Consider the following 25,058-nt stretch of genomic DNA (forward strand, 5'->3'; position numbering starts at 1 on the left):
GGTCAATATCAGTGAATAGGAGACTAACGGCAGGCCTTTCAGTCAATAGGAGACTAACGGCATGCCTTTCAGTCAATAGGAGACTAACGGCAGGCCTTTCAGTCAACAGGAGACTAACGGCAGGCCTTTCAGTCAACAGGAGACTAACGGCAGGGCCAATAGGAGACTAACGGCAGGCCTTTCACTATCACAAATGTAATGATAGATGATTAATTGTCACGATCGCGATTAACACTTTTATTGTTTTTGTTTGTTTTTTCTTGCATTGAACATTGGAACATTACAATTTGTATTTCTTTTGTATTTCTTATGGCCAATAACTTAAATATACAAAAATCACTGACAATTAATAATAAAAACAAGTGCCGTGTCTTAAGCTTGTAGCTCTGCTATTTCTGCCATTTTAGAAGAAAAATGTACAGACATTTTTCCAACATAGAAATGATTGACGATTATGCAAAAAAACGTCAAATTCGCGAATCAGTAATGCGACAAACACTAAACACAATCTCAGTGAATTCAAGGTTTCGAGGTGTATAATTGTTAAATGATAGGAAATAACTTTTAATAATTGTATTATAATATAATGTTTCCTTGAATTCCTTGTACTGCATATGATACATTGTTTGTAACTCATACATATAAATAAAAGTTAGTTTTGTCCACACACGGGCGACAAAAAATCTTTGCCAACATGAACACAAATGCATTAGTTCAGTGGTCCTCAAGCAGTGGTCGAGCCAGGGACCACCAGTGGTCCTCAAGCAGTGGTCGAGCCAGGGACCACCAGTGGTCCTCAAGCAGTGGTCGAGCCAGGGACCACCAGTGGTCCTCAAGCAGTGGTCGAGCCAGGGACCACCAGTGGTCCTCAAGCAGTGGTCGAGCCAGGGACCACCAGTGGTCGAGCCAGGGACCACCAGTGGTCCTCAACCAGTGGTCGAGCCAGGGACCACCAGTGGTCCTCAAGCAGTGGTGGAGCCAGGGACCACCAGTGGTCGAGCCAGGGACCACCAGTGGTCGAGCCAGGGACCACCAGTGGTCCTCAAGCAGTGGTCGAGCCAGGGACCACCAGTGGTCCTCAAGCAGTGGTCGAGCCAGGGACCACCAGTGGTCGAGCCAGGGACCACCAGTGGTCCTCAACCAGTGGTCGAGCCAGGGACCACCAGTGGTCCTCATAGCAGTGGTCGAGCCAGGGACCACCAGTGGTCGAGCCAGGGACCACCAGTGGTCCTCAACCAGTGGTCGAGCCAGGGACCACCAGTGGTCCTCAAGCAGTGGTCGAGCCAGGGACCACCCTTGAAGGTGTTCAGGTGGTCGCAAGCTAGCGTTGGTAACAAAATGGACCCTTATTAGATACTATTACTATTTACAAGAAGTCTACACAATTAGAGAATGTAGAAGAATTGTTATTTTGATCAACGTCTGTCTATTATCTCTACTAATGGTATACCAACATCAATACAGCATGGAATTGTGGACAAAATCTTATCCAACGACAATAAAATATTCTTTAGGTTTGGGTATGAGAGGCTAATAAATGTCATCAAATGGTGGTCCGTGGCTCAAATGCTGAATAAATAATGGACCTTGATATGAAAAGGGTTGAAAACCACCGCATTAGTTCAATGGATTTACATCAACCTTGTTTTGTAGGAGTTTGTTTATGTCTGGTCCCTATAGAGTCTAGATCAGTGCATGGTTCCCAAACTTTTTCATGTCAAGGACCCCCACATTGACATGTATTTGGTTGCGGACCCCCATCTGAAAAGGTATAGTTTCAGGGACCAGGAGAGAAGATCTTGTAGATCTGCATTTTTTATTTTTTACGTATATCGCTATGTCTGGGAAAGGCGGCGGGCTTTCTTGGCCTTACACAATTGGCCGTGGGACGTGACTGGGCCTTATTCGATTGGCTGCGACCAGACGCGGCTGCCACTCATACCATAGATATATAAAAAAATCACACCCGTGTGAACTGAGTGGTGTAAGGTCTTATATAGACTGATCAGCTGTGGTCTGACGTAATGTCTGACGTAATGAAATCACACCCGTGTGAACTGGGTGACCATAGCAACCATGCTCATTTTTTTACGGACAGACACGTAAACGGACAGACACGTAAACTAACAAAGCCAGTTGTAGGAGTGGTTTACACCACTCAATTAAAAAATATATATAGATGCGTCACTGGCCGCTGCAGTTCATTGGAGTGACGTGTCTCCAATTAAGGCAGGAAGTCAAGCGGAAGTACCATATAGGGAAGCACTGAAGGCACGCTGCGTTGCTGCCCAAGTGACGTCACTCATGCGACTCCTCCATGTCTCTCGCTGTCACTCAAGTGACTACTGGCAGATCGCGTCTTATGTTACGCACGCGGAAGCTTGACACATGCTTCACAAGGAATCTCGGTAAATTGTGCCTTCAATTTTGACACGGCCCCCAGAGCCGGAACAGTCTACGTTTATATGTCTATGACTCTAATAGCCCTGTTCCGATTGGCCAGCCAGAGGGGTTGTGGGCAGGACTTACTTAGGATTGAATGATTCGAGACAAGATTATGATTTTTATTATCAACACAAATTATTTATTTTATATTTGGACGTCAACAATATTGTAATTTCTCAGTGTCATTGATTGAAAATGATTCACAGTAGAAAGGGTACAGTTCAAAGGAAAATACAGGTCAATACAAATTCTGCTATACTTGAGGATAGAACCAGGAAAAGCACTAAGACGTGTGTGTGTGTGTGTGTGTGTGTGTGTGTGTGTGTGTGTGTGTGTGTGTGTGTGTGTGTGTGTGTGTGTGTGTGTGTGTGTGTGTGTGTGTGTGTGTGTGTGTGTGTGTGTGTGTGTGTGCAAACTAGAGGGTCCATTCTGTAATCTTTATATGTACCTCTCAGTGTCTCTAGCAGTGTTGCCATGTCTGCTTATTATACACGACCTTAGGCTTCATTTGATTTATTTAGCACATTATAATCAATACAAAAAGGAAATAATGTAGAATACAAAAACAAGAAAAAGTGCAAGGAGGTGGCAAGAAGTCCAAAGGGCTTATGCGAGGCCTCAACCTGAGTACATCTAAACATTTAAAGTCCAAGACATGATTTGAAAACAATATTCATATAATTTACAGATTATATTACATGCTTGATTACATGCTCTGTCATTATTTGGTAGTTTGGCCTTTTTTTCTCAACCATGGTTCATGTTTTAGTTTTTTTTTACATTTGCTGCTTTCTTTTGTTTTACTTACTTTTACTTACTATTATTATTTACAATAGTCCTCCTAGACCCCATGTAATTAGCTACATCTGGCCACAGTAGTTGTTTTCCATGTGTCTGACCAAACAACTGACTATAGGGCTTGCCATATTGTCATGTCCAAAACAGATCTGGATCCATTGTAGTTTCAATATTTCTTAGTCTTGTTCAAACCCACAGTCACACTTAACCACTTTGACATTAGTTTTATTTAAGCTTGTAGATCTGTATTTTTCGCATGAGAATCTATATATTTTGTAAATGAATCGGACAGCAACCTTGAACTCCATATTTCAAATATATATAGTACAAGGTTGCTGCCCGATGGCAGACAGGCAGGTCTATTTAGTTTGTAACTATCAAGCATTTAGCTGGGCGCCCCCTGGAATCCCTTCAAAGACCCCTGGGGGGACCCCAGGCCCCACTTTAAGAACCGCTTTTGCAGCTAACACAAACTGAGAATTCAATCACAAAATGTCCAATGTTGAGGTTAACTGTAGGCAGTGGTGGGTAGAATTAACTCTGTTTACTATGTGTATATATATATATATTTTTTTTTAGTGTTAGTCAATTTTCGGGGAAAGGCCCTTGGCCTTTGGCGTTCAAATGTTTTGAGGGGGCGCTAGCCCCTCCTATGCCCAGCTTTGTGTCACACAAAGCAAAGTGTGTGTACCACAGTGATGATTTGATTGGCTGAGCACGGAATGTGATAAGAGCGCCCCTCAGGAGTTTGCATGTTCTCCCCGTGTCCCCTAGGGTAGGTACCCTCACAAAAACATCCTGGTCTCTAAACTGCCTCCCCCAGGCGCCTGATGGAGGGGAAAGGAACTGGTTGGAATAACGTGTTCCTTCCACGCGCTACGTCCAACCAGGGAAACTCCCCCCTGTCAGGTGTAAAGGAGCAACTTGGACACTCAGGCATGAAGGAAGCATGAGTTCAAGTCCGTTGCTCTCCCCATGTCCCCCATATATGGGGACTAGGTTGGCGGAGGGTGTGTAGAGCCCAGGATCACATTAGATAATTGACACAGGGGTGAAAAATGGGTTACAAAATTGTGGGATAAAAATTATAAAAAAAGAGCGCCCCTCACTTCACACAAGTGTGAAGTGCCCTGGTATATGCAAAGGACAAATACCAGGGCCAGAAGGGCTTCAAATAGCCTATGCTGTGACGATGTGATTTTAAGTTTTTTTTATATATAATCTTTTTATTCAGAGTGCCATACAGTCATGAAAAACATTTATTTTCTTATTGCTGCCAAACAGACAGAGCCTTATTAAAGAGAAACCAAAAAAAGAACATCATACAAAAGAATCAAACAATATAGAGTCTATAACTGATATAGATGAGAAATAAACAAATAATTAATAATAATAATAATAATAATAATAATTATACATCAGAAAGGAAGAAGAAAAAAAATAATACAAATAATAATAATCTTTTTTTAAAAGAGAGAAAGGAGGGGTGAGAGGAAGAGGAAAGGACTCAACGCATCACAGTTCAAGTACAAGTTCAGACCACCAATACAAACTGACTGCAAAAATAACAATAATAGAGAATATATATCATAAATGGGGTGAAGTAGGATGTGACAAACTGACATATTGAGCCTACAACACACAGTATGGCATCCCCATACCTATACCTTCACACCAGTAGATCCTGTGATCTTTTGTAGCCAAGATGTAATTTCCTGCTGGGGTCTAGTAGGACTATATTAAATATTAATAAAGAAATCACCATAACATGTTTGAATGCACCACAGCCCTCCTATGAGACACAGACTGAGTAGGAAAAAATCGTGCCATTTTATCGTGATTATTAGTGAGGACCTATTATATGAAGATAGGTTGAAAAGTGGTGAAGTGGTCCTTTAAGGCTTGTAATACTGTATATTTCCGGACAAGTAGATTAAAATTGTACTTGTCCGTTGGACAAGTGACTATTGATTTCACTTTTTCTGTGACTCTCCTATAGTGTGGCTTTCCTAATAATCACCTTCCCAATTGCAATTGTGTTAATAGTGCTAGAATGTCTGTGATATCATCTTACATGCATTTCATGTATTCCAAATAAACAGCCATAGATCGGTCCCAGACGGTTAGCAAGACTGACCACGTTTGCATTTATACTATGCAGTACAAACTGTGTTTGTACTACTAACCCAGTAATTAATTGGCCTTATAGATTGAAATGTGGCTTTTTAATTCCTTTCCTTAATTTTTAGACTAGTCGTGTAGTCTGTTACAAAATACATTTGTACACGTTTCAAAATAATATTGACATTTTAGCTTGCAGCCCTTAATTGGACTTTTTGAATTTTGCTGATTGGCCCCTGAGCCATCTTAAGTTGAGTAGCCCTGCATAAACAAATATTGATTAATATTTTTGTAAATTTAAATTAAATGTACTGTATTGTAATGTTTTATAAATACATATGTACTGAAAGAGAGAGGAAAGGATTTTTATTTTTGTAAACGATTCTGTGTTCATTCCCTTCTGGGAGCAGTAGATCAATGGCTCCATCTACTGGTGGAGTGAATCAGCTACATCTATAGGCTACTAATAACATGCACACGTGCAATTGTGTTTAACTCGTTTCATTATCATAGCACCTGTGTATTTTCTGCTGCAGTTCAGCGAGCGAGCACACACACTTCTTTCACTGACGTGAGTTAATCTTTATATTATTTATTCTTTATCTGGCTGTTCTCCTACGTTATTGTTTGACAAAAGTCACAAAGTTGTGGATCACTGTTTATTCTGTTCCTCGTTTGACAACATGCGAAGAGTTGTGTGCAGTCTAGTGTTGTCTGTTGTGTAATGCTGTGTTGTGATGTAGGGCGGCTACTTCAGTTGATGAACATTGTTTTAATCATGTTTACATAAATGATATCCATATTACGTTTGTTTAGAGTGTCTGTGTTTACAGACGTCATCGTTGTTTTGTACTATGTATGGCTGGCTAAGCCTACGGTCTTAGCCTCAAGGACTTTTAATGGAAACGTAATCAAAGCTATATGGACCATGAGCTAGTCTAAGTATTAGTTGGCGGAAAATTGTATAACATTGTGTGTGATCCTTCATTACATTGTAGACCTGCTGCAATTCGCAACTGGCCCTGTACAATCTGGATTCCCCCTTCCCCCTTACTGTATGTTTCTTTTCTCTTTTTTACCTCACATGATTTCCTGTTTTTGAGGGGTACTAGCCCCTCCTAAATACAGGTTTAATTATTAGTTGGTGTTCATACATTGCCTGCCAAGTGTTGGCTCTGGTCTCACATGCATGGGTTACACATTTCAGATGAATTTGCACACACTCTTAGGCTATGCTGATCTGCTAACTGTGAACTTACAGTGGATTGTTTACCTGGTGGTATCTAATAGCAGGCCTATCAAATGTAGGCTTACATGTGTTTTTAGATGACCTGTTTAGACAGCTGCTGTACTCTCATTGGTTCTAAAACCTTTTCATATCAACAACCCCCAAATTAATGTATTTGGTGATTAATTGAACACGCCCACATCGTTGTGAGCTTGTAGATCTGTCATTTTCCAATGTATAGGGTTAGGACTGCTTCAATGACTCCATTTCTGACATCACTTGTTGACAGACGATAGGATGAGGAATGTAATCGTGGCAGCATATTTTACATGGGGTCTTCAACGCTTTTCTGGCTAAAGATGAAGCAGGGACCCCCACTGCTATTGTATAAAACTTGTTTTCATAGATAATAGCTGATCTACAAGCTCACAACCAGCAGCACTGCGACACGTCGTGAGCGTCTATCTTTTTTTTTCTTCCAGCTAATGTTCACTGCAATGCAGAATAGGGATGCTATAGGGTTCAAGTTGTTAATGTAAAACAATAGCCTGCATCCTGCACCCTTAGACTCACTAAATTGAGATTGGACACAATCATGTCACCCTCCGGGAGTCCTGGGATGCAATGCTGTACTCACTGTAGGCCTACTCTAACGTTGTTGAAGTAGGACTGTCCCTGGGACCCATCTAAAAGACCACCCGTGGGTCCCAGGACCCCATTACATTTCTCTGTGCTCACTGAGGCTCCAGTTCCTTTGCAAGGTTTGCTGCAGTGGTCCGTCTCATCCCTCCATTGTCATGGAAGGGAGTGGGACAGCAGCCAAATCATCTCATTCTCCTTGGCATTGCTTCATGTTGCCCTGTCTTGACCCTGGGGTGGTTTCCTCTGTCCAAATATGTGTGCATTTGAACCTGGGCGCTTGTGCTAGTTTGCATGCCCCACCCAGTTATTATGTACAGTATGTGTCCCTGTTATACCTGTATATGGAGTTTTTTGTCAAGCATGCCAAATGAGGCTTTTGTGCTGGTTCTGGACAACCGGAAAAGCAGAGTACCCATTTCACCCATCTGTCTGTGTCCCTAGGCTGTTATGCCCATATATGGATATTTCTGTATGTGTCTGTACTAGAGAGGTGGCGGTGCCCGTTGGGCACTGGCCTACTTGGAATGATTGCATTTCTGCATTGTGTCTCTCTGTGTCCCTTTATTCCTATATATGGAGTTTTTTGTCAGGCATACCCAAATATGGAGTATGGAGGAAATATGAACAGGGAAGGCCCTGTCCAGAGCCCGGGCAGAGGCCTTTTGTGGCAGTTCTGGACAACCGTGGGTCTGTCTGACTCGACACCGGACACTGCATTCCCTGTGGGGTTGTGGAACGCGCGTGTCGAATTTGAAGTCAGTTCCCGAGTTACATGGATTACACACGGATTACAGCGGCGGCTGTGGCTCAGGAGGTAGAGCAGGTCGTCCAATGATCCATGGGTCGGCGGTTCGAATCCCGGCTCCTCCTGTCTACATGTCGAAGTGTCCTTGGGCAAGACACTGAACCCCAAATTGCTCCCGATGTGCTGGTTGGTACCTTGCATGGCTTCCGCTGCAATCGGTGTATGAATGTGTGTGTGAATGGGTGAATGTAATGCACAATCTATGTAAAGCGCCTTGGATAAAGGCGCTATATAAATGCACCATTTACCATTTACGCACACACATACCGAGACTTGGTGCATTTAAGTCTCTGTACGTCTGTAAAAGAAGTTGAACAAGCTTAATGCATTAAGCCATAATCATCTATTTATAGATGCTTATGGCTTAATGCATTATGCTTGTTGAATTTCTGTTTTATTATGTGAAGGAGGGAGCAATCTTCATTCACAACCCATGTCCAGATGTGATGCATGCTTGTAGATCATTATCAATTATTTTCAAATGATGTTGAAAGTTGAAACATGTTGACAAGTGTTTGGCACATCTTTTCAGTTGGGGTCGGGGTCAGTTGGAAACTACATATGAATTTGGGGGTTATTATGAGTGCAATTGCAATATCTAAATATTTAGAATAATTACATAGTTACATTCACGTTGGTTTATAATCAGTAGAATAATCAAGGTTACTATACCAACATTGCTGTATTTAATGTAAGGTGTCTCTGCTGTTGCATTAACCAGCTAACTCCAAAATGTTCATTTTTTCAGGAAATTAAAAATATAAATTTTTCAGGGGAAAACAAATTTAAATATGCAAATGCAAAATTAAGCAATACTGCCTCATCAAAGTTGGGTATTTTTGACTTTTTATATTGTCAGATTCTTGCATGAGAGGCGAGTGGGTGGGAAGTTCTTTAGCATACAGTTTGAGGGTCCAATGGAGTTATTATTGTTAGGATATTTATTTTTGTCAGAAGCACTTTTTAATACTTGGTTCAATATTTATTTTTTTAACAAATGGAACCAAATAGACTCATTGATAGATGATGAAAACAAGTATTTTGTTAAAAGGTTAAAGTATAGTATATTGTTATAGTAATCATTGTTATAGTGTGTTTGTTCAGTAACAGAGGTCTTCATGTCTCCCCAGCTCTTTACTAAACATAATATACATACACAGGAGAGAGTACCCATTTATCAGCTTACAGTGTTTCAGTTCCAGATGTGTCTGCTTATTGCTTTGTGTCATCACTTCCAAATCCACTTGTTTAATATGCATCCTGTGTGAGTTCTCTCTCCTGATTGGTTTTGTATCCCGACATTCCAACCTGAAAATGTGTTTTTGTTTTTGTTTAATAAAGAGCCCCAGAGACAAGGAGACTTCTGTTACTGAACACACACTGAGAATATAGCTATTATTACACTACTTCATTATTACACTATTATATTACACTATTAACTATTGCACTATGCATTATGTTCTTACACTATTTGACAGGATATTGGCTCGATCTACAAACGTACAATCCGTCGTTGTGATTTGTAGATTGGCTATTTTTGTTTAACCAATTCTTACAAATTTGAGCATGTTTTAATTTGGTACAGTAAGTAGTTGTGATGCCAATACATTTGTACTTTTACTCAAGAGAAATGTAATTGTATGCGTAGTAGGAGTTATCACTAGAGATGTGTTTTAATGTAATCCATTCATGGAAACTCTCTTCCCTCATGTAACAATGGCCAGCCACCCACCTCTGAACCTCTTAGCTCAACCAGAAGAGGGCACTGTTGTACTAAGACAATATCAATGAATAGCATACTTTGGGGGCAGTCTTGGACACCAGGTGTGTCTATTTCAGGGCTAGACTCACTTGCTCTGGTTGCTTGTAAACCTTGGTTAGAACGAGCTTTGCAAGCGTTGCTTGCATCATCTAAGTGTCTGCAGTTCGATGTGAATAAAAAGTCAGTTTAGCTTTAGAAGATGTTGTAATGCTGCCACCAACTTTTGCATGCTGTGTCCTTGCTTGCGCATGCGCATGCGCATATTTCAATTTCTTTATTTGAGTCCACATTAATAAAATGCATTATCAAGGGCACACAAAATTCAAATGAAATGGCAAATACAAAAAGTAAATTGAAATAAGAGAAATGTTTTTTCATTTTCAGGTCATTAACGCATTTCTTGTGACGACAAATAAATCTAAAATGCAATAGCGTTCATTCTGCTCATTCTGCTCATTCTATGACACAATTGAAATTATAAATAAAAGATCATTTGATTTTCAAAAAATGCCCTGCTAATTAGTGGATAATGAAAATGCGATGTGCTTTGCTTTTGCTTCATCTCCAAGTGTGCTCATTCTATGACCGAATGAAAAAGCAAAAGCAAATCATATTGCACTTTCATTTTCAAATCGTACACACGCCAATTTGAAAATGAGAATGCAATGTTATTTGCTTTTTCTTCATAGAATGAGCACACCTGGAGATGAAATGTAAATGCTATTGCATTATATATTCTCTTAAATGCGTTCATTATCTGAAGGTTAAAAAGCATTTATCTTATTTCATATGATTTTTTTTTAATATTGTCCACTAATTAGCAGGGCATTTTTTGAAAATTGAAAATCAAATCATCTTTTATTTATAATTCTAATTGTGTCATAGAATGACACAATTAGATATGCTATTGCATTTTAGATTTATTTTTGTCTCAAGAAATGCGTTAATGACCTGAAAATGAAAAGACATTTGTCTTGTTTCAATTTACTTTTCGTATTTGCCATTTCTTTTTGCATTTTGGCAGCTTTAAATGTTCCATACACACGTGCATACAAATACAGTTGTCAATCCACATGGCCATATCGATAATACAAATATTACATCATATTACATCATTATTATACATCTTCATTTTAAATGTAATCTAGATTGACAAGACATGTTGTTCTCTTTTGCACCAGTATACATCAATAGCCTAGAGATGTTGGATCCCTGCCATCCAGCCAAGGTCTTAGAGGGCCTCAACAGGCTACGACTCAACTGTTCCTTGTGTGATGTGATTTTGAGCTGTGGGGGACAGGAGTTCCCCTGCCATCAAGCCTTACTAGTCTCATTTAGCACCTACTTTGAGGTAAATGTACAACATCTGCTGTTGTTCAGGGAATGACCTTCATTTCTGACTTGGCTTCCACCTTAACCGAACTAACTTTAGCTTTTCAACCTGCACAGGCTATGTTTAGATCTGTCCCGATGGAGTGCACACAGGAAAAGCTCCAAATCTGTGATATGGAACCTGAGTTGGACACATTGTTGAACTACGCCTACACCTCGACAGTGTCCATCTCCTTGAAAAATGTGCAGGTAATGTATGATCTCTCTAGGTCGTCCTCAGACGAGCCTTCCATCGTCGCTTCCAGTCATCTCGGTTCTCCATACATCCGGCCAGCTCGTTGGTGCTTTGCGCTCCTGCATCTTTCTTGAGTACATCCATAAATCATATCATCATAAACCATATTCATTGTCTGTGTTTTTGTCCTGCATCTGTACTGCTTACACGTAATGTTTTCTTTGGTCTAGGCCCTGCTGGCAGCATCCACCTTGTTGGATGTCACGGGTGTTCAAGAGGCCTGTCTTGACTACATGGAGCGTCACGTGGAGAAGGTACCACGACTGAATTAATATTTAGACGATTTTTATAAACATGGCTAGTAGTTAACTTGTATTGCCATTCATATTCATTGACAGACAATTGCATCACATTGAAAAAGTGCTACAAGTCATGTTTTTACATAGATATAGTATAGTATAGTTACATGCCATAATATGCTATATTATAGCATATTATGTCAGTTACATAATACATTATAAAGTTACATGTTTAACGCATTCAGGACGGGAACCCCTTTTTGGTGTTTGATGCATTATGTTATACTTTAGCGCGGCTACGAGCTTGTAGAACTGCTATTTTGGAAAGATCTTGAAAATGTGGCGCAAATCATTGAATATGTATTCTTTCAGAGCTAACTTTTTTAACTAAAATCTTTGCTCCTGGGGGGGGGGGGGGGGGGGGGGTCCCTGGAATCTTCAGATGGGGGTCGGCAGCCAATTTCATATAATTCCTAGGGGTCCTTGACATGACATAGTTTAAGCATCACTGACAGAGAAACATAGGTTTGTCAGGAACCATTTTGTAGAATATATATATATAGTCTAAATGGGTTAAGTAATAACAATCATTCTTCCATGAATGTATAGACTCGGGTGGGGTCCCTGCTAGGGGCTGCACTGTATTACTATGTTGCGTAGGGGAGTCAATTACTTTCTTCCTGGCATTATGCCAAGGCGGAACTGCCAGTCGGACATGCTTGCAGAGACTCTTGGGTATTGATGTCAAAGACGTTGGGCTCTCAATGTCATGCTATTTGTGTCCAAAGTGGCCACTGACACCCCAAACTCCATAGTGCTGCTTTAAGTAATAATAAAAAAACAGTACAAAACTGGGTGTCATTTGACGCCATCAACAGAAGTATCGACCTATGGCACAGCGCTACCCACTCTGGGTAGATATTCAGCCACTGACATCCATCTCTTTAAAAATAAATACAAAATAGGATATTTTAATCGAAGCTGAGCTGTCATAAGTTGGTTAAAATGGAGTTTTAAGTTAAAATGGGTTTGTATATCACATATGTAAATACGGAATCGAGCAACTGTCTGGTGTATTCACATAAGCCTGGGTAGATGATAAAATGAAGTAAAATATCACTTTTTAAGGGAAATCCTACTATCCTACTGCTCTATCCTACTATCGTATATATCTTACTCACTTGTACACAAATATGTATAGAAATTACCGTAGGGTTGTCAGCAGCTATCCGGATAGCTAGAAAACTATCCGTTACTGACACCCGTAATAGAAATACGGTTTTCAAGCCACTTTAGCATATCGGAAATATTAATCACATGTCAACAGTTGTTTACTTTGTCTGATAATTTGTCTGTAATCTAGATGTAGAGTTTGAGAATACATCTTAGACTTAAACTGTTTGTTGTTAAGATGAAATCCTACTTTTTAATATGGTCCCATAAGGTGGTTGTAGCACACTGTCATTTCTCAGAGTATAGAGTGACATGCCCCCCCCCTTCCCCCCATGTCATATAGGCTGGTCTAGCAAAGGGACACATGGATGGAATGAGTGAGATGTTTGTTGATCCCAACCATCCCAAAAAGGTCTTACTGGGCCTATGCAGGCAGTGGCTCAAAGGAGACTTGTGTGATGTTATTCTGTGCTGTGAGGGACAGTGGTTCCCCTGCCATCGTAGCGTACTGGCCTCCTTGAGCACTTATTTTGAGGTAAATACACACATTTATTGATATGGGAATGACAATTTTTGATCTGGTGTTGTTATAGGGGAATGACAATCAATCCTGCCTTGCTTTCATGTGAACTGGACATCATGCTATATCCAATATAACACAATGTACATAAAGGTCTAATAATCCAACCATTCACCTTTCCAACCTGCACAGGCTATGTTTACATCTGGGATGATGGAGTCCACACAGCACAAAGTGACCATCAGTGGCGTGAAACCTAAGATGCTAGGCCTGCTTGTGAACTATGCCTACATCTCGAAGGTCTCCATCTCCAAAGCAAATGTGCAGGTACTGTCTTAACATTTATTATTCTTTGTTAAGCACCGGTGTATGACAAAAATGCAGACAAAAATGTGTTGTTTCTTTGGTCTATAGGCCCTGCTGGCAGCATCAAACTTTTTGGATGTCACAGCTGTTCGAGAGGCCTGCGGTGACTACTTGAAGCGTCACATAGACATACATAACTGTGTTGGGATTCACTGCCTTGCTGAGACCCACTCCTCTGCAGTGCTGGAGCAGCACAGCATGGATTACATCTTGGAGCACTTCAGTGACATCTACCGGCAGGTCAGTGATTCTTTGTCTGTTGACTGTTGTTGACTCGTCCTCCTTCCTTTTAATAACTCAACCTGTTAGCACCACAGCAGTCACAAACCTGGGTAAAATATCATTCCATCAGTCATCATTTTTTTTACACGCACGCACGCACGCACACACATTTTAATTATTTTATTTGGATCTGCACAAGAGGCGCAATACAATAGACCCAAACACTGATCAGAAGTAGGTTGCATTATATGGTCCAACCAGATATGACTGCACATGCTTAACACACAGAGGAAAAAAAGATGGCACATTGATGACATACTATTACTTGACACTACGAGACAGGATTTTTTTTTAAGCCACCTAGGGATAAATGAAACAACGGCTTCTCCAGATAGACAGACTGCCCATAATAGCTGAGACAGAACAGTATTTAGCCAACTTTTTTGCATTTGTCTTTTGCAATCCACCCAATTGCAGACCCCTGAGCACAACTTTATGGACATGGCCCAGACTTCCAAATACAAGGGCAATAAGTTGACACACACACACACACACACACACACACACACACACACACACACACACACACACACACACACACACACACACACACACACACTGATTTTGTTTCTGCCAATAGGAGGAGTTCTTGTCTCTCTCTGTGGAAAGACTGACGGCAATCCTTTCCAGTGACCATCTCAATGGTCAGGAGGACATGGTGTTAGAGGCTGCCATGGCGTGGTTGAAGTTACCTACGCATGGGCAGAGCTTTGAAAGCAGAGCGCAGTCATTCTTTAAGGTAGCTGCATTCTACACTATAACAACCGACAAAAGTTCAGTTCGGCTTGGTCCCCCGAACCAAAGAAACGGTGGACAGACAAATGTAATTTCATACTGCTCGCACTCACGGCTTGCACTGTTGGTGGTGAGTGGAGACTTGCTTAAGCAGTTTGTAGGCTGCACTACAGCCAGCACAGCACTGCTGAAAGTGGAATAGATAGCTGAATTAACACAATAGATTTTGCGACACGCTGTGGGACATTTGTGACAGGTAATGAGATAATGCTCTTAGTTATTGTTTGTGATAGACAGACAAGCAATCAATAAAAAACCCTTTTTTATTTATTTTTATTATCAACTAGTCAACTAGTACCAACAAGGTCGACTAGTGGATTTACTAGTCGACTGCCCTAGTACCTACTATCCTAGGGGACACGGGGAGAACATGTAAACTCCACACAGAAAGGCCCTTTTGCCAACCCCACCTATGGTATGGGCGCTGATGACGTGGAGGAGAGAACACAACCCCAGTGCCCACAGCGTCTCCAGCGGGAATCAAACCAGACCTTCTAGCTATGAGGCGACAGCGTTACAGACTGCGCAACCATGCCCACACATATTGCCATCTTATCGTCATTTTACATTCTTATTAATTCTTATTATGAATTCCAGTTCTTGTGACATGTTAATGACAGTTTTCACACATATAAATCATCATGAATAAACAAACAATGAATGTTCATCAAGTTGCTTACATTTGTTCTTCTCCCAGACGCACAAAACACAGACGTCTGGGATAGTTTCTGATGTTATGCTGTGTCGAGGTTACAATATTAACGCATCTGTAGAGAAATAGACTTTTAGACGGGGGGAGTGACTAATGGCGGCTTTCAGAAACAGAAGCAGGTGTGATGCTAGGCGGAGGGGTGTATATAAGATGTATATAACACACAGAAAGCTATCACAGATGCAAGGCTATCACATTTGTCCTAGTACTAGGGGTGTATACCTTCCCAAAAATCATTCTGATAATTATTCCTCCCAGTTGATACTGACGACCCCACATTTGGGGGCCTGGCTCACAGACTATACAGTATATGGATACGAATACGAGACTGCTCGCCCCTTTACCAACTCGCTCCGGGCGTACAGCCGGCGGAACGGCGCAGCCTGGTATTTCTAAAGTAATTAAGTAAATTATGCTTAAACGGTTAAACCTAACCTTATTCCTAACCTCAACCTCAGTAAAACGATGCCTAAACCTAACCCTATTCCTAAACTTAACCCCAGTAAAACTATGCCTAACCCTAAACTTATTTCTAACCTTATTCTCAGTAAAACAAAATAAAGAATACAAGAACCGCCGCACCAAGCTGTCGGCGTGAGGTCGGCGGAAAAAATCTGGGGCGAGATGGAATTGGGGCGACCTGACCTGTTACCTATGGATACTGTATGTCTGTGGACTTCTAAATGCAACGCTTCTAGAATAGTGCCTGCTGTCTATACTACTGTACTATGTATGCTGCTTCTAATAATGTTGTTCACCCAATAGCAGGTTGTACTTAATAATTAGTGTGATCTAATGTGTTCTTTAAGGTCTTAGAGCACATCCGGCTGCCTCTTATCAGTCCCTCCTACCTCCGTCATGTGATCAAGTCTCTGGATGAGGTGAAAGAATACCAGGGCTGCCAGAGGTTCATCTCTGAGGCCACGGAGCGGCTGGCAGTGCCTTACTGTAACACGGCACGCGCACGCAGGACCACAGGTAAATACACATTTTCAGGTACGGATACCAATTTTATCCATTCAGGATAGAGAACAAGGTCAGGATAGAGATTAAACAAGTGGAATTGTAAGTGATGACACAAAGAAATGAGCAGACAAAATTGGAACTGATAAATGGCTCTATAGCAATAATTGCTATCAGAATATAGTGATTTAGCCTTTTAAAAAAAAATGTTACCCTACCTTTAACAATTTCCTCCATAACCGCATGACAAAAACCGCTAGCACCGCACACATACTTTGCCTGCAACGATGATCACAGCTGTTTGTTCTCCTTGCTGAGATCATTTTTTATATTAGCATTTAGAAAAAAGACAATCAAATCAAATAGACAATCTACAAGCTCACAAGTCATAATGCAGATTGATTTTATATTATTTAAAGGAGTCCGAAAAATGCACACAAAGTGCACAAAGACACCGTCTGCACTTGCAATACGAACTTTATTTATAGGCAACGTTTCGGTCAAAGAACTTCTTCAGGCATCTCTGCCTCAGAGCATACAGGTGAGACTTTGTTGAATATTATTTAAAGGGAAATTAAGAAAAAAAGCCTAATAGCATTAAGCTCTGCACAAGATAGGGCCTTGTATCTCAGTTCAAAATAAATGAGACGCCTACATCCAGTCTTACCTTCAGAAAAAGAATCAGAATCAACATGAGACTTGACCTCCTTTGGCCTTCGCCTTTCTTTTAGGAGCTCCTATGAACATGAACATTGAGGTGTGCATAGTTTGTTTTGTCATTTTCAGTAGACGTTGTTTTTTGACTACTTAAAAGGTAAAGGAAATATGAAAAAAAGCTGGCAGTGGGATGATCATTTATGTATTTCATCTGGCAGTGAATGAGTTAACCCTTTGTAACCCTCTCGTCTGCCTGCAGCGGACATAGAGAGAAGGACCAAGACTTCCAGTCTGCGATACAAGAAGAACAAGAAGGTGAACATATGCCAGGTATGTACACATATACATCATCACAGGGTTCATTTAAAGGTCGGAGTCATAACATTTGTATGTACATGAATAATATAAACACAACTGTATATATAAAAAAAATCACACACAAAGATTAGCATTGTGCAATAATTTTAATATTTTTGTCGGGTCCGAAGTTATTGTTTTTGTTTACGTTGTAAGCTGATGGCTGCCATTATCCATGTGCTTCCATTTGAACGCTTGGAGGCATGGCTGAGGGAAGTAGGGGTGCTGGGGGGGCTGTAGCACCCCCTCCCCCCAGGCACAGCCCCCCCTCGAACAGGAGGGGAAGAAGAAAAAAAAGAATACAAAAATTAGGCCAGGCCTAATAAATATGCTGTATCACAGTATTGGCACCTTATCCTGGTTAATTGCCTGTGTCAGTTCGTTCATATAACTTGCGTGTGGAGAGGGAAAGTAAAGGCCACGTTTGCGCGTGAAAATGCGCGAAAATGCGCGTGCATGATGCGCGTGCACGCGCATTTTTGCGGCGCGCGCTATGCGCGCGCACCCCCTGCTAGACGCTCAGCCCCTGCGAGTGTTAAGTACTTCCCGCGGGCCTGCTTGGAGGCAGCTGCCACCAGTTTTGTTGACTAACACTAAGACTAAAAGACTTAAGATTTTCATATGTTGTTGATTAAGACTAGACTATTTCAGATGAGTAAAATAGGACTAAAACTAAAGCGTGTATTATGCAAAAGACTAAATCAGAATTAGCTATCAAAATGAACACTTAACGCTACCATATTGCAGCGTTACAAACTGCATTGCTGCCTTACAGAACAGATGTGAGTCAAGCAAGAAACCTCATGCAACAGAGGTGTTCATCTAGTGGCTGAAGGTTGTCTAGTGCATAACGCCACCACAGCTTTAAATGGAATGGCACCAGCAGTGCTGATTGCCATTCCAGTGCTGATTGCCATTCCAGTGCTGATTGCCATTCCAGTGCTGATTGCCATTGCAGCCAAGGAGCTCACCGCTCCTTGGCTGCAGGGCCAGATTAACACCTCTGAGGGCCCCTGGGCGCTGAAGCTGGAAGGGCCCCCCTACACATGCGCGTGTGTAAAATTTGGGCCGTTTTGGGCATGGCCGCCTACCCCATCCCAGAGTGACAGTCAGGCAGTAACAAGAACATTATTTTTATTTGACCCAACAAATGGGTGAGAGAATCCGCCAGTGTATTTCAGTGTTTTTACCTTTTTTTTTTTTTTGTCGAGCCACCTGGCACGCTATGCATGCAGAATGAAAACAAAGCAATGCTGGATAGTGGACATCACGTCTTTTATTCCACCAGAATCACCTCTCCACCTGACCTCACACAGCCCAGTGGGCCCACCCACCTTGAACAGCCGGTCTAAACAGCGCCTATCCCCATGATGTTACACCACTGGCCCTGTCTCTAGTATCATCTCAATCACTGTTGATTTTGTCGACTAAAGTAACATGTCCATTGTATCCACTTGTAGATTGGCCACGCAGCTAACTAAGTATAAATCAGATGTTGCATACATTCTAGTCCACTAAATCAACTGTAGATTTAGTTGACTAAGGCCACTTTTACATGGCAACGGATCCAGAGAAAACGGTAAAGTCCTGTTGCGTTCTCACATTTTATTCAGCCTTTACAATAAATGGAATAGTATTCAAATGACTATGTCCCGTCTCGTCCATACTTTACTGTGTCTTAACAGTATTATCCTACAAACATAATTCACCTGGATAACAACAATTTGCTGTATAACATTTTCACTCTTCCAACCCAAGGGTACTTGAAATATCTTCCCCCCCTGCATCCCCCTGAGCAATGGGTTGGGACTTCTGGGTCTAAAACATTTATATTGCAGTCAATGTATAGAAAATGTTTCATTATGTTGTATTTTGTCTCCCTGCTCTTCTATTGAGACATTTGGATCGTGTCAAAGGTCATGTCTCACCCAGACACAGGATCTGACACACATTTTGACCCCATGTCAGAGATTATATGTATCCCCTGAGCAAGCGTTGCTAAAGAACTTTGCACAGGAAACCGGGTTAAAATCCAGGGTAGAAGAGGAAAGTTATGAAGTTACATGCAGCTTTAAGAGTTTGCAAACGCTAACTCAAATGCACTGTCAGAGACGCCATAGCAGCATATTGTTGATATTGGTTTGATTAATGAATGTATGAATGGTTTCACTCCTACAGGTGTGTGATGTCATGGTCCCGTTCGGTGGAGAAGAGGAACACAATAGAGGCAAAAAACACAGGGAAAACCTCAGTAAGGAACTCTCTCATTTCACCTGCATGACACACACTTCTGTGCTGACTGCCGAAGCAGAAAACCTGCAACACTCCAATTTAGGGTGAATTATTGTAGGTGCAAGGCTCAAAGATACTCAATTAAAAGAAGGAATGCCAGCATTCATTGAATGTCCGTTTTCACATGTTCACAACGCTGAGGAAGGCCCATCTGGCTGAAATGTGTAGTTTGTGTACGTTGGCTCGTCAGAGGTAAATAGACATGTGAAAAAGGACACACACACACACACACACACACACACACACACACACACACACACACACACACATACACACACACAGGACTCTCATGAATATTGTCAAATTAATTGTTGATTTAGAACTTTAGACATTTAATATTCGTCTTTCTTTCTTTCTTTCTTTCTTTCTTTCTTTCACAACTTAAACCCAATTTTACTTAATTTGTACAACATGGCAGTCCAGTTTTTTCTAGATTGGGGCCAAAGGTAGTAAAAGAAGAAAACCTTTATTTGGTAGAATTGTAAACAGTACAGAGTATAGTCAAACAACATTCATAATCATGACATGAAGAATAACAGAATTCAAACCATCACCAAAAAAAAGACATGTACAGGTTGGGGGGAAAAGGGCTTATAAAGACGTGGGGGGGTAGTCGCTTGACTAAGGGAGGAGCGATCATTTCCTCTCCCTTTGGCTGAAAGGTGGATTTTCAGGCTTGTTTTAAAGGATGCCAGTGATTTGCATTTTTTGAGGGAAGGGGTCAGGGCATTCCACACATGGGTGGCAGTGCTGTAGAAGGAGAATTTACCCATGTTTGTTTTGTAAGTGGGTGGTACCAGATTGTTGTTCTCGCTCCCTCTAGTATTGTTGCGAACGCAGTGAGCACTAACTATGAGACCTAGCAGAACATGTGTGTGTGTGTGTGTGTGTGTGTCAGTGTGTCACGCTGTAACACCACCCGCCCGCCACCAGAGGGCGAAACTGTATCACACACAAACACACACACACACACACACACACACACACACACACACACACACACACACAAAACTTAACTTAAAAAAAACTTAACTTTAAAAAAAAAAAACACGCATGCACACATACACACACACTTAAAAAAACTTAAAGGACAACTTTTGTTTTTTTCAACTAAGGTTCATGTTTTAGGTTGTTATTAGAGAAAGTAAAAGATGAGTGTTAATCTTTTTTCATTTGCTGCTTTCTTTCGTTTTAGGGATTTTAGCTGTTTTTTACAGGGGGGGCGGGGGCATTCGAGCATGGTGCTAAATATGTATTTTTTTACAAAATATTATGGAGATTTATTTTATTATTTACTATAGTCCTACTAGACCCCAGGAAATTACATCTGGCCACAAATAAATCACAGGATCTACTGAATGTGAAGGTAGCCTACTGGGGGGAAGACACACTGTGTGTCATAGGCTCAATGTCAGTTGACACATTCAGTAGATCTCGTGATGTTTTGTGGCCAGATGAAATTTCCTGGGGTTTATTAGGACTATAGTAAATAATTAAAAAATAAATCGCTATAAAATGTTGTAAAAAAATACATATTTAGCCCCATGCTCGAATGCCACCGCCCCCCTGTAAAAAACAGCTAAAATCCCTAAAACGAAAGAAAGCAGCAAATGAAAAAAAAATAACACTCATCTTTTAGTTTCTCTAATAACAACCTAAAACATGAACCTTGGTTGAAAAAAAACAAAGTTGTCCTTTAACTTAAAAAATCTTAAAAAAAACACTTAAAAAAACTCTAAAGTACGTCATTTATTCTAATTGTTGTTATTGCAATTTACGAGCTGCGTTCGCTTCCCGTGTTCGCGCGTCTTACTTGTAGTACATGCCCCAAAAAAGGCATGCGAGTCCCCTCGGCCCCCCAAAAATGTGCTTCTGCTTTGGTTGTTCTCATGCCAATACCCAAAGTCTGGCATCATGTCTGTCTGGATTAGATATTTTCGGCTACGAGGTTTGGTGTAGACTGTAGAGGGACAAGTAGCAGACCAGTTTAATGAAAGTAACGGTTAAATTGCTGGCCTTTTGGAGGGGGGGATCTTACATCTGGTACAAGCTTAGACCCCGCCACACATGCATGCACGCATGTGTTTTTGTCATGCGATGAATGGACGAAATGGTTGTTAACCCGTTGTAACCCTCTCGTCTGCCTGCAGCGAACAGAGAGAGTCACAAGGAACCCGAGGAGGGACGCAAGAAGAGGAAGATTCCTCCACCCGCCAGACCCTCATCCACCAAGAAGAGACGACAGAAATAAATGTCTCACACTCACTCACTCACTCACACACACACACACACACACACACACACACACACACACACACACACACACACACACACCTGTCAAGCGTGGCAGATTTGACCCATCCTTTCTTCTCCCAGACAATTTTTCTTTTTTTTTCACTCGTATTACATACCACGCGTGCATGCGCACACACGCAAGCAAATTAAAAAAATATACATATATTAAGTAACTGTTTAATTAATAGAAATAGAAAAATAACACTTTACACCTTATTCAGTCTTTCTCTCAAGTTTTTTTTTTTTATTTTTTATTTTTGGGTAGATTCATTCTAAAATAAATGCTGTTTTTTGTTGGCCATGACCCATTATGGAGTTCATAGTTAGAGATATTCAAAGTCCAGCTGCCGTCCAGCCTCTCCCACCCCTCACTGGGGAAACTTCCGGAAGGAAAACAGAAAAGGGGTGACTTGTCCTGTTACCCTCAGAGTTACTACAGGGGTCCACCAAATATGTGTTATTGGAATTTTTTTGTTTTACTTTGTAAAAGAAGACTTTACACCTTCTTATTCCTCCTTTTTGTTTGTTCCGGGTAGATGGACTTCATTCTTGAAGAAAACAAATCCTGTTTTTGTAATAAAAAATCAAAGTATTGTAGACTACTCTTTGGGGATGTTTTGATTGATGTTGTCTTCATAGTCCTTTGTGGTGAACAACACATTGGGAAATGTTATGTCAAGCTATCAGTGGGGCAACGTTTTTTTTTTTTTTTTACTTGTGTAATAGTATCAATACTGTATTGTAGATATACTCAGTTACACAAGTAGAAGTACCTTATTGAAAATGTACTTGTAAAAGTATCGGCAACAAAATATAATGTAGCCTACTTTAACCTACAATTGCCTTCTTAGGCCTCTTTCAGACGGCAACGGTCTCCAGATAAAATGGCAAAGTCCCGTTGCATTCTCATTTGTTATTGACCCTTTACACGTGAACGCACACTTTATGAAAACGCCATAATGTCGCTAGGTGGCGGTAACGGGCTGCCAGATAGTCCAGTCAGTCACCCATGTACAATAAGAAGAACCAGGTAGCTCCCCCCTCGGGATTCAGGGTTTTGAATGACACTTCCAGACTACAACGAAGTTGTGGCCGTCTCTGCCTGCTTTCTACTAAGCATCGAGTAACACACAGGCTGACAGGCAGCACAGAGTCATGGAGGCAGCGCACGCCATGGGATGGTTATATTTTTGAGTGGTACAACCACTCCCTTACGGAGCTATGTGTGTGGGTGGGTGGCTGGGTGGGGGCCTGGGTGCCTGGCTGGGTATGAGCACGAAAACAGCATGGCTGTTTTTCACCACCTGCCCTAACGTAACACACACGCACATATTAACTGCATGATTTTGGGTGTGCCAGTACAGTACAGTAAAGGGACCCCCACACGTTAACTGTAATTTCTCAAACGTTTCGGACACGGGGCGGCTCGCCGGAATCGGGCCGGCACCCTGGGTGCGTTCCTGTGGGTCAGTACAGTGACAGTACAGTACAGTAGAGGGACCCCCACACGGTAACTGTCATTTCTCAACCGTTTCGGACACGGGGTGGCTTGCCGGAATCGGGCCGGTAAGGTCTGCCTGGGTCTGGAACTACCCCCCCCTCCCCGACACACACACACACACACACACGGAGTTGCAGCACTCACTTCACACGGGTGTGATTTTTACAAACATTAGGCTACATAAACGCTGCTGCCACCTATCACAACGCTTTTTATTTACACCATGGTTTTACATTCACCATCACTGATGAGTGGCGCTTTGAAGGGAGGCTTGCTCATTGTAGGAACTCCTTATATCATATAGCGCTGTAGCAATGTAACATGCGTTGTGAGCCCACGTGAGCCATGATGTCACAAGTTTTGCGGATTCACCGTTTTTCCTGTTTACATGAAGATGGGAGGGAACAGCGTTCTCAAAGATTTCCACTCTGGTAGGTGTTTTCACTTTGTTGCATTTGACTGAACAGTGTCCATATTTGGAGCTGGCCTGTTCTGACATCATTCTGACGTCTGCATAGACTCCATATTTCGACAAAGGACTCCATCTATGGGCATAAAAGGGACACAGACATTATACCCCTGTGGGGCATTCATTTCCAACTTGTGTCATTCCATGTAGGCCAGTGCCTCACGGGCACCGCTGTTAGAGGCCCCATGGGCCCTGCTCTAGTAATGCTTAATACGCAAAAAGGGGTTCCCGTCCTGAATGGGTTTTTAAAAAACTCATTGACTGCTGCATCGCATTGACTTCCAATGCAACGCATTGTGAGCTTGTAGAAATGCTATTTTCCAATGGCCTCTACATAGTATAGTCAGGGAATATTATCAGTATTCCCATGTATATCTGGGAATAAATGTCTTACCAAGAATTTTCTTCACCAATGTGTTTGTAAAGGTGTCTACTAACATATCCCACATTGGTTTATATTAAACCACCCTAGGGGAATTTTTGACAGCTGCTGAAAGTTGGGGTACCATACAACCACTATAAGGCAAAATGTTCTAAATTTCAATATGCATGTGACATGTCAAACTAGGGGTTTTTCATCATTCTGAATCCATTCCAAGTATTAGTTTTGCACGAAAAACACTCCTTAGGCTAAAAACGGGGAGGTCTATGGGCAAACTAGGGGTCAAACTATGGGGTTTTCATGATTCTGAACCCGTTCCAAGCATTCGTTTTGCACGAAAAACACTCGTTTAGGCTAAATTCAGCCATAGAACTTGCCCAAATGTGCCCTAATGTGCCCAAATGTGCTGACCTCATCACATGTGTGATGACTGCTATGGCCTTTTTAAGCCCAAGGAGTGTTTTTCGTGCAAAACTAATGCTTGGAATGGATTCAGAATCATGAGAACCGTCTAGTTTGACCCCTAGTTTGGCCATAGCCACTTGCCCAAATATGCCCAAATGTGCTGACTTCATCACATTTGTGATGACGGCTATGGCTATTTTTAGCCCAAGGAGTGTTTTTCGT

The 25,058-nt window shown here is 41.5% G+C and overlaps 1 protein-coding gene across 1 annotated transcript; it reads left to right on the top strand.

The window, feature by feature from the left end:
* Nucleotides 1-5,869: 5,869 nt before the first annotated feature.
* LOC306916337 (kelch-like protein 20) lies at nt 5,870-22,641 on the top strand. Its single transcript, XM_079494171.1, has 12 exons — nt 5,870-5,935; nt 10,983-11,152; nt 11,251-11,382; nt 11,599-11,682; nt 13,184-13,375; nt 13,553-13,687; nt 13,775-13,966; nt 14,589-14,747; nt 16,325-16,493; nt 17,395-17,465; nt 19,671-19,743; nt 21,935-22,641. Exons 2-12 carry the CDS (start codon nt 11,003-11,005, stop codon nt 22,033-22,035), a joined length of 1,458 nt encoding a protein of 485 aa, XP_079350297.1. The 5' UTR covers nt 5,870-5,935; nt 10,983-11,002; the 3' UTR covers nt 22,036-22,641.
* The last annotated feature ends 2,417 nt before the right edge of the window (nt 22,642-25,058 follow it).

Source organism: Electrona antarctica (assembly GCF_951216825.1).
Source record: "Electrona antarctica genome assembly, chromosome: 23".
Classification (NCBI taxonomy): domain Eukaryota; kingdom Metazoa; phylum Chordata; class Actinopteri; order Myctophiformes; family Myctophidae; genus Electrona; species Electrona antarctica.

Coding starts and splice junctions, on each gene's coding strand:
- LOC306916337 (XM_079494171.1), top strand. CDS start 11,003: ATGTTGGATCCCTGCCATCCAGCCAAGGTCTTAGAGGGCCTCAACAGG. Junction 13,376..13,552: donor CCTTGAGCACTTATTTTGAG/GTAAATACACAC, acceptor CAACCTGCACAG/GCTATGTTTACATCTGGGAT. Junction 13,688..13,774: donor TCTCCAAAGCAAATGTGCAG/GTACTGTCTTAA, acceptor TTTGGTCTATAG/GCCCTGCTGGCAGCATCAAA.